Source organism: Pseudorasbora parva, chromosome 5, assembly GCF_024679245.1.
Source record: "Pseudorasbora parva isolate DD20220531a chromosome 5, ASM2467924v1, whole genome shotgun sequence".
Classification (NCBI taxonomy): Eukaryota; Metazoa; Chordata; class Actinopteri; order Cypriniformes; family Gobionidae; genus Pseudorasbora; species Pseudorasbora parva.
The window spans coordinates 46,206,430-46,221,872 of NC_090176.1; the positions used below are offsets into that span (position 1 = coordinate 46,206,430).

General features: G+C 37.2%; 1 protein-coding gene across 8 annotated transcripts in view; it reads right to left on the reverse strand.

Moving 5' to 3' along the window:
* tns1b (tensin 1b) overlaps positions 1 to 15,443 on the reverse strand; it is a 288,631-nt gene that overhangs the window by 166,857 nt on the left and 106,331 nt on the right. For all 8 annotated transcript variants that reach the window (XM_067444489.1, XM_067444488.1, XM_067444483.1 and 5 more), the window contains exon 2: positions 14,714 to 14,828. In XM_067444489.1, coding sequence (XP_067300590.1) covers positions 14,714 to 14,828 — 115 coding nt within the window. The remainder of the gene's footprint in view (positions 1 to 14,713; positions 14,829 to 15,443) is intronic.

Here is a 15,443-nt window from a genome sequence, read left to right on the forward strand (position 1 = left end):
CAGAAAGAGAGAGAGGAGGAGGAGGAGCGGGGTTGGCATTTCCCATGCTGGCCTTTTGTAAAGAGCAGTGGTCCCAAAGGGCTGGGCCGTGCCGGGTTACACAGAAAGCACAATCACAGAGCCGGACCACGAATTTCCTCAAACACAAGCGCACACACATACATTCAGTCCACTTCAACATGCTACGGTCATGAACCCAATGGCTCCCCTGAGCGTCGCAATGGCAAGTGAGGCTTTTGCATTCGGCACACTCAGGTATAACAGAACAAACAGCCATTCACAATACGCCAAAGACTTGCCACATTAATTCAAATTATGATCAATTTGGCTCATTCAATCAAAATTTAGAATTGAAATCTGCCATTTTATGACATTAGTTTTACTTTATGTCTATGTTATCTTAAGTTGTTTTTACACTGATGTCAGACTTTGTTTGCTATTAATAATCTGTAAAAAGTTCAGAATATCAATATAAAAATAAAGAATAAAATAAGATTAATAAGAAGTACATTGACTCATCCAACAATGCATTCTTCCACAAACTGCACAAAGGCTACATAATATAAACCACTTCTTAATTTAGACACATGCTGTAAGATTCTGGTCATAACTGCTAATATAAGCTCCAAGTGCACTGTACTCCCATTCACAGTTCTAGAGTTAAACCACAAGGCATTCTGACATCTGGATACATCACCAGGGTAAATATTAACTGTGTGCTGTTTTCTGCAGACTATTCTGGGAACAGTTGAATAAACGTTGGCATTATGATTGATAACCCTTTTTAATGCATGCTTCAATGTCTGTGACATATCAGTGACAGTCACGACCTGTGAATTTATTTCACAGAGAACAGACAAGCGAGAAACATCCAATCCGATCTCATGAGAAAACATTCATGAGGTGGCAACTCTCAGCAGTTATGACCATAAATATATATTTTTTTTGGGATGGATGGACAGAATGAACAAACAATTGATGGATGGATGGACAGAATGAACAAACAATTGATGGATGGATGGATGGAATGATCAAACAATTGATGGATGGATGGATGGATGGATGGATGGATGGATGGATGGATGGATGGATGGATGGATGGATGGATGGATGGATGGATGGATGGATGGATGGGTGGAATGAACAAACAATTGATGGATGGATGGATGGATGGATGGATGGATGGATGGATGGATGGATGGAATGAACAAACAATTGATGGATGGATGGATGGATGGATGGATGGATGGATGGATGGATGGATGGATGGATGGATGGAATGAAAAAACAATTGATGGATGGATGGATGGATGGATGGATGGATGGATGGATGGATGGATGGATGGACAGAATGAACAAAATTGATGGATGGATGTATGGATAAATGGATGGATGGATGGATGGATGGATGGATGGATGGATGGATGGATGGATGGATGGATGGATGGAATGAACAAACAATTGATGGATGGATGGATGGACAGAATGAACAAACTATTGATGGATGGATGGATGGATGGATGGATGGATGGATGGATGGATGGATGGATGGATGGAATGAACAAACAATTGATGGATGGATGGATGAACAATAGAAAGAACAAACAAACAATGATGGGTGGATGGATGGATGGATGGATGGATGAACAATAGAAAGAACAAACAAACAATGGATGGGTGGAATTCTAATTCTGATCCAAAAGTTTAAGTTAGCGCGCAAACACACACACACACACACACACACACACACACACACACACACACACACACACTTTCAAACACTCTTCTATGTGTGATTTCAGGTGTTAACTAAGATACAAACCCCCTGTGCAGCTGTTAAGCTTTAATATCCTGTATGGACTACTTCCCACAATTCCCTCTGATGCTCATCTGGTGTGGATTCCGAGCTTTTCTCCAAGTTGAACTAAACTGCAGCACTGAATCAACAGGCTTTCCGAAAGCCCCCTCATGCCTGGGAACGCAGGATAAATCACAGCCACGTTTGTTGAAACAGCTGTTGAATTCAACACACATTCACAGAGCTTATGCAATACTACAAGAAATTAACAGCATACAGTGGTCACCCTCGGAGTGTGTGAAGTTTCATTCATCTTCAAATGCTAATCGGAGATTTGTGGTTGGTGGGCTCTATTTTGCAAACCGGCATCATAAACATGACGCAAAGCGGATCTCAGCTCAGTTTAAAGGCTCCTAATGTATATTCTTGCACTGTCTCCTAGTGGCAAAAACAAATACTGCAAACAAAGAAACAGCTGGTGAACAAAATACAGTATATTTAAACATATATGTCTTTTTTTCATATTTTTGTTGCATTATCTGTTTCTAATCAAATAAAGCTGTATACTCACATTAATCCCTTAAAATTAGCTAAATAATCATACTGAAGTAAAATGTAAAAATCTTTCCATTATGATATTAACTTTTGACAAAAAGTCAAACAATGACCCTTGGTCCAATAACTTAAATAAGGGCCCAACACTATATTCTTATACTATATTACTACTGGGCCCTTATTTAATGTTTTGCTAAATATATATATAGAATCTATGAATACTTTCAAGGGAATCTCTTATTATTACATGAACCCTTTTTGAGAATTTTTCATATATATGTGTACAAAAACAAAAGTTTGGACATATTATTGCACTGTAAAAAATTACTTATAAAAAAAGTTACCTGGTAGCCTTAAAATTTTGAGTTCATTAAATTGATTTTTTTTTTAGATTCGACAACCTTTATTAAAATATTATTAAAAGATTTTGTAAGCATATTGGGTAATTGTGTGTGTGTTATTTCTGATGACGCAGTAAAACATGTAAAATTTTGCTATTTTCATGATTTATCAATTTTTTTATGTGGTTCAGATACAAACATATTTTGAGTTTCTATTTATTAAACAAATTTCCTTCCTTGTATCAACTCAAATTTTTAATTTCAATAAACTCAAAATTTTAAGGCAACCAGGTTACTTACTTTTTTAAGTTAAACCAACAAAAGCCAACATTTTTTTTACAGTGTATTTGTAATGTTTTTGAAAGAAGTTTCTTCTGCTCATCAAGCCTGTATTTATTTGATCAAAAATACAGAAAAAAAATGCAATATTGTGATATTATTACAATTTAAAATAATTGGTTTTGAATGTATTATTCTTTAAATGATCATTTATTCCTGTGACCAAAGCTGAATTTTCAGGATCATTCCTCCAGTCTTCAGTGTCACATGATCCTTCAGAAATCATTCTAATATGAGGATTCATTTTCAAAGTTGGAAACAGTTCTGCTGCTTAATATTTTTTCATAACCTGTGTTAGTTTTTTATAATACTTTGATGGAAAAAAAAGAAGAAAAAAGCAAATGTTTTAAAAATAGAAATCGTTTGTAACAACGATATACACTACTGGTCAGTAATTTGGGGTTAGTCATTTTTTTCTTTCTTTTTTTTAAATAAATCAATAATTTTATTCAGCAAGGATGTGTTAAATTGATACAAAATTGATAGTAAAGGAGATTTATATTATTTGAAAATAATATGTTATTATTTTGAATAAAAGAAGTTTCGTTTGAACCTTTTATTCATCAAATTTATTAGGCAGCAGAACTGTTTCCAACACTTATAATAAATCAGAATATTAGAATGATTTCTGAAGGATCATGATCACTGAAGACTGGAGGAACGATCCTGAAAATTCAGCTTCACATCACAGAAATGAATGACCATTTAAGTATAATAAATTCAAAACCAAATTTTTGGTAAAAAATGTGATGTATTTTTGAACAAATTAATGCAGGCTTGATGAGCAGAAGAAACTTCTTTCAAAAACATTACAAATAGTAATGTGTACAAACATTTGCCCTGTACTATATATATATATATATATATATATATATATATATATATATATATATATATATATATATAACAAAAAAAGTTACATCAGTCCAAATAATCTTGAACTCGCCAGAAGGTGGCAGCATCTCACTGGTCCATTTAACCTCAAAAGATTTTGGGGTGCTGGACCCTCCAATTCAAAATAATGTCTGAAACCTGGAAAATCTGCCTACTCGAGCCATACACAGAGATGGTAAGTCAACAATGCCCAATTATTAAGATGCACCTTTCAGTCTGTCTTCATTATAGATCATCAGAAGTTATGGGGCCTTGCAAGATGTTCTGCAACCAGATCCCATAAAAGGGACCTTCATACTGAAATATTGTGTTTTATTTCACACCAAATTTCTCAACATGCTTCTAAAGGCTTCAAAGCAAACATGCAAGTTTCTCATGAATAGGCTACGTATATATTTTAGAAGTAATGTAAAAGATTAAAATTAACACAAACAGGAAGAAGTCCTGAGTATGTGTTTACTGGCATACTAAGTGGAAGGTCATGCTGAGACAGGGAGTTTTAGCTGATTAAAGTAATGATGTTAGACTCAGCACAGAGCTCGTCTATCAGCAGGGAGAAATTAACAGCCGTCTTCATCAATCTGCTTATCTCATTTCACTAATGCAGCTCCAAGAGAGGAGTGGCAACTCCAGGAAAGCCTAATGAGCTGTAGTGAGCGGTTATGTAGTGTGTGTGTGTGTGTGTGTGTGTGTGTGTGTGTGTGTGTGTGTGTGTGTGTGTGTGTGTGTGTGTGTGTGTGTGTGTGTGTGTGTGTACATGAATCACAATGGCAATGATGGATGAAAGGGAAAAAGTAAACAGTGTGTGACAAACCTGCTGTGGAAAAAGTTAAGGTAAAGTGTGTAATTTCAGCGACATCAAAACAAATTGCAATATATTTAAGGCTTGCCCAGCCGTAACAACACTGACTCAAACGATGATGTGAGTTCTGATTCTCAAATCAAGCTGTGCTGATAAACAGTCAAACAGCACTGGGGCTATCCCTGTTTGCATCTCTCCACTTGCCATCTTTCGTTATGTCACTCTTTTTGCAGGTTACATTGTTATGCCAGTAGGTGGCAACAGTGCAAATTACTACTACTGCTACAGCAAATGCTGACCAAATATTTTAAGGTTGAGCTACAGTTAATTGGCTACTGATACAACAGAAACCAATCAGCGGTACCCAATAGAGAATTACATGATTGCAAGCTGATTGAGTTAAAGAGCTATCAGCCTGTGCCAGACTAGTGCTCTGACTGATGTTGAGAGTATGTTCAGACATTTAAAAAGCATGCTATTTTACAAAAGATAACTTGATGGATATACACAATATTGCCAAAAGTTTTGGGACGCCTGCCTTTACATGAACTTTAATTCCATTCCATTCTTAATCCGTAGGGTTTAATATGGAGTTGGCCCACCCTTTGCAGCTCTAACAGCTTCAACTCTTCTGGGAAGGCTTTCCACAAGGTTTAGGAGTGTGTTGACCATTCTTCTAGAAGCACATTTGTGAGGTCAGGCACTGATGTTGGACGAGAAGGCCTGGCTCACAGTCTCCGCTCTAAATCATCCCAAAGGTGTTCTATCGGGTTGAGATCAGGACTCTGTGCAGGCCAGTCAAGTTCCTCCACACCAAACTCACTCATCCATGTCTTTATGAACCGATGCTTTGTGCACTGGAGCGCAGTCATGCTTGAACAGGAAGGGGCCATTCCCAAACTGTTCCCACAAAGTTAAGAGCATGGAATGGTCCAAAATGTCTTGGTATGCTGCCTGAATTATTAAGATTTCCTTTCACTGGAACTAAAGGGCCAATCCCAACCCCTGAAAAACAACCACACACCACAATCTTCCCCTCCACCAATCTTTACATTGGCACAATGCAGTAAGACAAGTACCGTTCTCCTGGTAACCGCCAAACCCAGACTCATCCATCAGATTGCCAGACAGAGAAGTGTGATGATGATTATATTGCCACGGTGTGTGTAGAGGGTTGAGCTTGCAAACATGGTGTTGTTCTTAGTATATTCAGAACAACTGCAGGATAATTTTTATTCATTATTTAGTATTTTTAATTATATTTTGTGTAATAATGTTTTTACTATTGGCATTTAGATAAACCACTGAGTCTAAGTAGAAATGTAAAGAGTCATTCAGTCGGTCTGTATTCTGTCAGGACTCGCTGAACAACTGAACTTCTGTGAGCTGTTGAAATAAGCCAATCAGAGCAGAGCTCAACATTAATATTCATGACTCTTCCAAATAGGGTTGTAAATGGATCTGTAAAACTGTATCTGGACAATTTTTGCCCATTAATAAGCCACATAACCCCTATGTAGATATCAGAGAACAATTTAACATATTGTCTCAACTCATTCTAGGGCACCTTTAAATTTTGTGTAATAATGTTTTAACTTTGGGCATTTAGATAAACTACAAAAAATGAGTCTAAGTAGAAATGTAAAAAAATGCAAGTGTAATTACTCCCAGATAATTTGTCACACTGCCAATAAAATTATTGTCATCAATTCATTGTGGGATACAGTCCAATGTGCTTTGTTGTACATTACACACTTTAACAAATAACATTAATCACCTGGATTTTCTATGCATACACAAAATGTGCAAAGAATACATTTCATACTGCAGAAACAGTATAGTACTAAGTTAGCATGCTATTCCAACACAACCGACACAACACAAGGCACAGAAATCATACACATCACCTTTAAAAGACATATGTTCACTTATTTGGTGGATAGAGTCCTTTGTGTAAACTGGCTTGGATTGTTGGAGTGTGTATGCACACATGGCAAACACATGCAAGTGCAAACACACACACACAAATCCACCACATCATCAGTCTCTTCAAAAGCAGCCCGCACCCCTGAGGGTGATCAGGGGAGATTTTGCATTTCTCTCTGAAAAAGGAAAACAGTCTCAATGTCCAGAGGCAGAGATGGAATGCTAATGAAACCGCAGAAAAGGCTATTTTTATGCGTACGTTTCCCCTCGACATTGTTTCATATCTCTGGGTCACCTCAACGCTGCGCCTGAGGTGTTTATGCTGGCGTGAAGACACGGCAGATCAATTGATGGCATTGAAAAGCAAACAAGGAACAACAGTGAGTCATGACAGAGTTAGGCGGGCTGGTTTCACTCTCGCAGAGAAACGCGTCCAACTCTGTGATCGGCTGGAATGAAAATAATCAGATGAGATCACGTTACAGGGCAGGGGGCTTGAAAGGGGGATGCACAGCGCATTCTGTCCTCTAATCCGTCCAGTGAGTTGCTGCTTCACTTTGCCAAACTTTGACTGCTGGATACACAGCTATTATATGAACACAACGCTAACAATAATATGTCCATTCAGACTAAAAAATAAAGGCTAAAAATGAGCAAAAACTCTTTAGATAAGTTTGGTTTTTCCTTCCTTGTCTAGCAACTCTCAAGCATGAGAGCACAAAAAAGCTGCAATGAATAAATTCATAAATTCATTTGCAGCATCATTCAAAAAGATCATCATAATTTGAACTTTTTTTCTCTCATTGTATTCAGTATAATATGCAGAAAGATATAAAATATATTATGGATGGATGGATGGATGGATGGATGGATGGATGGATGGATGGATGGATGGATGGATGGATGGATGGGAATTTTATATATTGACTGGCAACCATATCTGATCACAGACAGCACAGACCACACATTCAAAGCCTTTAAAAAACCTAATCCATGCACATGTGTCCAATTAACTGAAGCACTAAAAATGACAACAGCCTATATTCATTTTGCAGCTGAATTCCGTCTGACCTGCTGTTCTCATGTCAAGTGCTCGCCTGTGATCAGGGCTGCGGACTAAACACTTTATTTACGATTAGATCATGGGACACAGCTGCCTGCGGTAAAACTTTATTCATTTATGAGCATCATGGCAGGACGCTTATCTTCCTAAAGCTTTTAAGTGCAGGTATGGTTCATTTCAAACAAAGTTTACTTAAAACCAGACAATTCATATATATCAACTCAGATGAAGGCAATTACAAATGATCTACTAAAAGATCATGTCGAGCCAATACGCCCAAATGATTAGTTTATAATACTCACATAGGCTTTAAGGATTAGTGAAGTATTTGCTGCCTTTTAAAGTGATATTCACACAGACAGTTCAAATATATACACATTCTGTGTGTATTAAAGATGCATTGATTGCATTAAAATTTTAATTTGGAAGAAAACTAAAACCAAAATACCAGAAATATAATATAATATACAGGTTCTGGTCATATAATTAGAATATCATCAAAAAGGTGATTTATTTCATTAATTCCATTCAAAAACTGAAACTTACAGTATATATTATATTTGTTCATTACATAGACTTATATATTTAAAACATATATGTTTCTAATTTTGATGATTATAATTGACAACTGAGGAAAATCCCAAATTCAGTATCTCAGAAAATTAGAATATTACTTAAGATCAATATAAGAAAGGATTTTTAGAAATCTTGGCAGAAAAAGTATGAACATGATAAGTATGAGCATGTACAGCACTCAATATTAAGTTGGGACTCCTTTTGCCTGAATTACTGTAACAATGAGGTGTGGCACGGAGTAAATCAGTCTGTGGCACTGCTCAGGTGTTATGAGAGCCCAGGTTGCTCTGTTAGTGGCCTTCAGCTCTTCTGCATTGTTGGGTTTGGCATATCGCATCTTCCTCTTCATAATAACCTATAGATATTCTATAGAGCAGGGCTATTCAAATCTTACCCTGAAGGGCCAATGCAGTGCAGAGTTTAGCTCCAACCATAATCAAGCACACCTGAACTTGCTAATCAATGTCTTCAAGATCATTAGAAAATCACAGGTGGGTGTGTTTGATCAGGGTTGGAGCTAAACTCTGCACCGCATTGGCCCTTCAGGGTAAGATTTGAATAGCCCTGCTATAGAGGTTAAGGTCAGGCGAGTTTGCTGGCCAATTAAGAACAGGAATACAATGATCCTTAAACCAGGTACTGGTTGCTTTGGCACTGTGCTTTGGAAAATGAAATCTGCATCGCCTTTAATTTGGTCATCAGCAGGAAGCATGAAGTCCTCTAAAACTTCCTGGTATATGGCTGTGCTGAACATGGACCTCAGAAAACACAGTGGGACCAACACCAGCAGATGGCATGGCACCCCAAACCATCACTGACTGTGGAAACTTTACACTGGACCTTAAGAAACATGGATGGTGTGTCTTTCCTCTCTTCCTACAGACTCTGGGACCCTGATTTCCAAAGGAAATGCAAAGTTTACTTTCATCAGAGAACATAACTTTGGACCACTCAACAGTCCTTTTTGTCTTTAGCCCAGGCGACACGCTTCTGACACTCTCGGTCCTTCAAGAGTGGCTTGACATAAGGAATGCGACAGCTGAAACCCATGTCTTGCATGCGTCTGTGCGTAGTGGTTCTTAAGCACCGACTCCAGCTGCAGTCCACTCTTTGCGAATCTCCCCCAAATTTTTGAATGGGTTTTGTTTCACAATCCTCTCCAGGGTGCGGTTACCCCAATTGCTTGTACACTTTTTTCTACCACATCTTTTCCTTCCCTTTGCCTCTCTTTTAATTTGCTTGGACACAGAGCTCTGTGAACAGCCAGCCTCTTTTGCAATGACCTTTTGTGTATTGCCCTCATTGTGCAAGGTGTCAGTGGTCTTCCCCATGATTGTGTAGCCTACTGAGAGACAATTTAAAGGCCTTTGCAGGTGTTTTGAGTTAATTAGTTGATTAGAATGTGATACCAGGTGTCTTCAATATTGAACCTTTTCACAATATTCAAATTTTCTGAGATACTGAATTTAGGATTTTCCTTAGCTGGCAGTTATAATCATCAAAATTAAAAGAAATAAACAATTGAAAAATATCAGTCTGTGTATAATTAATGAATATAATTTACAAGTTTTACTTGTTTTAAATGGAATTAGTGAAATAAATAAACTTTTTGATGATATTCTAATTATATAAACAGCACCTGTAATTTTATGTTGTCTATTCCAATTTTTTGCTGAAATATAAACAAATTGTCTGTAAAGTTGTTTTTATGACAGATTCATTCAAACACATTAAATAATGAAGACAATATAGTGAATATCTAATATAGTGCATATATTTGGCACACTCTGAATAATGTTTAGTGGTGTTTAAAACAGCTGGTAATCAGAAATCAGTGTTGTTTTTGGTTGATGAAATTTCGGTGCATCATTTATACATCACAAATGCATGTAAAGTTGCTGCATTGCATCACTTCATTGTAAAGACACTTGAAAGGCTGACATCAAGACACTTAAAAGGATATTCAAAGCATCAACCATTTGCCAGGCCATCCACAAAGAAGACCATAAACCTCTGTCCTGTCCTTTCCATTAGAGTTCACTAAAAAGGACTCACCCCCTTTGTGCTGTGATGGACATCGACTTGAGAAAACAGCTCACACAATCAGCTAAAAGTCTTAACTGTCTCTAACTCAATGACTCAATACCACTCAGATGGGACAAACTCCCCAGAGACATGTGACAATGACAGATCTATCATACTGAAAGGAAATCATTGACCAAGATCAACTGCACAAGAATCTCAGGCCCTATTTACACCTGCTATTTAGATGTGTTTTGGTCAAGTAGATGAGGGTGACATACTCATTTACACTTGAGGTTTTGTCCACTTTCAACCACTTCGGTCTTGACTTCTTTGAGGGGAATGTCTATGGGTGGGTAAATGTATGTATGATTTCAGATCTTTCATAAGTAAGTAAGCTCACGTTACATATGAATGCACCGAAGACGACAGGAAAACACACAGAGAGCAGCAGGTTTTGTTTCAAAAGCGTAACCTGCAGTTACAAATGCATAACTAATGTTTTGATGTTTGAAACAAAATGTTGAATATTGATATTTGAAATGATTTAAAACATGAAAAGATACTTTAAATGTGAAATTAAGTAAATTAAGATTTCCCCCTCCATTGGCCCTGCCGGTACTTTTTCAAAGTTCAGGAACTTTCGGGGTGGGACTTAGACGCTGAACATGCTGATTGGTTGAGCTCACCCAGCATTTTTTTTCAACCATAAAGTCTCCATTGCTACTCAAATCAACAACAGAGTTTAAAAAATACAGCCGATGGACCAAAGACGAGGTTGAGGCTTTATTACGTTTATTTGCGGATGACGAAATCCAGTGGGAACTGGAAAGCGCAGTCCTATGTCATCGGACTAATCTTTGCGGTACCTTAGACCACGATAGACACGCAGACAGCAGCAGGTCTGGAGGGAAACCTGTTCCTGGGACAAATTTTTCCAGGTCATTTTGGTGGAAACTGGCCTTATCTTAATGTATTTTAGTCATAGAATCATTGATTCAATTGATTCATTCAAAAAGCTGATTCATTCAACAAGGAAACACCATACATGCTGCTCAGAGAAGAAAATAGCGTCCTGTGGCTTTGTTGTTAACTATTTTTGTTGGCGAAATAGCGAAAACGGCAATACGGTGTCTAAAATGTAAGTCACTTATTAACTTCTCGTTCAGTAAACTTCAGGATCCTAAAATTAGAATCGCAACTGTTATGTTGACGTCTGGAGAAAAACTGCATTTTTCGTGTGAAATATATTAACTATATTAAATGATATAAATATAGAGTAAATCACACAGTGAAAGTGTGCACTGTAAATGCACACCCACACTCTAATCCACCAGACTACATCATGAGTGTGTGTGAGGGATGCACTCAATAATGTCAGATCATGCATCGTTAAAACCACAATTACAATATTATCACAGACAATATATATCGTACACTAGGTCAAAGATGGACAAGCTCAAAGCCCCGTTTACACCTGTATTTATTCTACTCATGTTCTGATCGACAAAAACGCATCTAAATGCCATAATCCTTTTTTTTTATTTTTATGGCCGACCATATCATTACAATCTATAGCTGGCATGAGGACTGATGCTAAAATTAACATGACCTAAAAATGGGGGTTTTAAGCAACAGCTGTGGACTAAATGGATACATTGACTGGAAATAAATAAATACTATAGAGCATTCAATCATTCAACTAGGGAAAATGCATGAGAAGAGTAAGAAAATAGTTTTTATTTAAAAATAATTTATTTAAAATAGAATATAGTATAACTATTTTATTAGGGATAAATGAATATAAAACAAATCCATGAAGAGACTAGTTTGACTTTTGCCAGAAAGCTTTAAGTCTCTTTTTATTTTACAGTTATTTTAAATTGAAACTTTAATGTTTTGATCCTGAAACACGCCATGTCATATGCAGGACTTGAATCTTGAGATTTCTGCAGTTGGTGAGCATCTGACAAAAGTGTAACAGCAACCCCTTTCTTGATACTCGAGTTTCTGCTGGCACTTCTCGGCTTTATGTAACAGAGGACAATAAAGGGGTGAAGTGGAGAAATGGAGACCTGGTTTGCCAGAATCCCAGCAAGCCAGAAGGATACTGCCTTTATGGTTACAAGCCTGAACGCATTTTACCATTACTGTTGTCCCTATATGAGCCTAACTCGAACTATTGAGTGGAAGAAAGTCTTCTGCACTGAGTCCTTCAACAATGGCTATGTAACAAAACAATGGGTAAAACTGCCATCTGTCTGTGGAAGAATAGACTTTTGCACAGCACACACTAACATAAATTAAGATACTGCCAAACGCACCGTGAGATCCAGGACATGTTTGGGCATTTTGGTAAATGTAAATAAATAAATATATTTTAATATATTTTAATATATTTGTGTAAATAATATTAATCTCAAGAGGTTCTATTTGAACAATAAATGTATAATTAACATATTATACCTAGTTTATATCAAATTGCAACGTTCCCTGGATTAATCAAATTAAATAAATAAATTACCACATTAAAACTGAATACTATTATCATAGCCTGTCCTTGCCCTATAATTATGTGAACAAAACAAATATCTCCAAACAAACGAGAGTGATTGATGCATTTGATTAAAAGAATGTAACTATTCAAAATATTTCATTTATTCGAGACCATCTATTATACTGTCATTAACATTTCCACATATGAACTGGACACTTTAACATGTTTTCTGAACAAATGTTTTAGGTTTCTTTTTTGAAAGCATTAATATTTTATTTAATCACTAGTTATTTTGCTGAGATTGTCATTCATTTGAAAATTATACATTTTCAATATACACTAAATATTTGGGTTCCACTTTATTTTAAGGTGACAGCTGCATATAAGTACTGAGTAACATGTACAAACTATAGAGTTAAGGTTTGAGTTTGGTTTATTTACTTGTAATTATGCATAATTTTCTGTTATTACTATAGGAAGTATGTGGTAACTTGTAACTTTCACTTTATAAAGTGTTCCCAATATTGGTATTTCTGATCACGTCTTTCTGATGATGTAAACATTTTATCTTTCTTATTCTAATATTCAGCCATCTAAATACAACTACGACAAATGAATTGCAAAAATGCAGAGTTATGTTCTAAATGAGGTCCTGGCGTTAGTGCATAAACCTCAAGCATAAATCAGGGTTACTTTAAAGGGTTAGTTCACCCAAAAATGAAATTGATGTCATTAATGACTCACCCTATATGTCGTTCCTCACCCGTCAGACCTCCATTCATCATTAGAACACAGTTTAAGATATTTTATATTTTAGTCCCAGACAGTGTTGGGCAGTAGCTGACGCTACTAGCTTAACTACATTTTTCAGTAGCGTGGTGGTAGCGTCGAAGTTTTCTAAATCAAATAGCTTTTCAGTCGCGAAGCTCTTCTGTTGATCAAGTAGTGCGGTAGCGTCCACACAAGCTAACGTTACATTTTCCCAAGCATTTCTGAGGATCAAGCTCAAATTGGAAACACAACTGATAAGAATGGTTATGAATCAGTGAATCGATCAATGATTCGGATCGCCAATATCATGTGATTTCAGCAGTTTGCCATTTTGACACGCAATCTGAATCATTAATCAATACGCTGATTTATGACCGTTTGAATCTTTATTTGAGGAACACAATAAGACAATGCTGAATAAAGACGTAGTTTTTGTTATTTTTGGACCAAAATGTATTTTCGATGCTTCAAGAGATTCTAATGAACTAACTGATGTCACATATGGACGACTTTGATGATGTTTTTATTCCCTTTCTGGACATGGACAGTATAGTGTGGATAGACTGCATAGGCTCTGGGACTAAAATATAAAATATCTTAAACTGTGTTCTGAAGATGAACTGAGGTCTTACGGGTGAGGAACGACATTAGGGTGAGTCATTAATGACATCAATTTAATTTTTGGGTGAACTAACCCTTTAACTTCTAGACTTCCCATGATGGAGGCTGACATACCATTCCGGCTGAAACTTCACCACAGCAGAACTCAAAACAGGTGAATCGCCGAATATCAACCCCGAGCATCCTGTCTTAATGGGAAACTTGTGTGGCTCTTTCACTCTGTTCTGCGCCTAAAGTCACACAGGCGATGATGTCATCTCCAGTGGCCAACAGGCGTTCAGTAGTAGAAGCCCTGCCTGTAACGCCACACACACACACACACGCTCATTGGCCTAATCGGGTTAATGATTACGTTTCATTAGAGGAAGTGACTGACTGGTCACTGGCAGCAGCTGCCACCCTCACAAACATCTTGACCTTTTTCCATTAGCTCTCATCAGATGCTGGGACGGACAGATGTCCATAGTGCAAGACACCCCACAGGCGGTCCACCCTCCCCTGGACTGACCTCTGCAGATGAGACCCTCATTGTTTACAGTCTGCTTGCACACGCCGCAGTGCTTCCCCTTCTTGAACGTCTTCAGCCGGAAGGTGTGGGAGTGGACGGCTTCAAACTCTTCAGGCTGCAGTGGGAAAAAAACAAGGAATGTTATAGAAGTATGACAAAACAAAACAAAAATGGTGTAAAGGGTGATTTCATGTTCAATTAAAGGAACCATCATTTCAAATAAAATAAGAAAAATCTAGTTAAAAATGTTCAATGCATGTTTGCATACAACATTGCAATGTATCAAAAACATGTTCTGTGAATAAAGACGACACACAACTAAAATAAAATTACATATAATACTGACAATAATAAAACCAAATATCAAAATCAATACTGGCTGAAATTTCCAGCAATAACCATTATTATCATATTCTTAACCAGTCAATTACATGTATATTTCTTTACTTTTTAGTATGTGCATGTACTAAAATGAGATTGCATTGATCTGTTTTCCCTAAAGTGAAAATATAACCCAGACCATCTCGATGAAACCGAGAACCTTATTTGGGAATGGTGCAGCTGCGTTTAGGTATGACTGAGGCCCCTGTGCTTCACCCTCAGTAGGAGCGAGAGGGGAGAGAGGGGCCATCCAAAAACAAGAGAGACTTGGGCCGCCCGCCGCAGGTGTGTTATGTAAGCTGGAACGGCACATTTGGACCTGACAGGCTCGGATGGGCTGTGCTCCCCT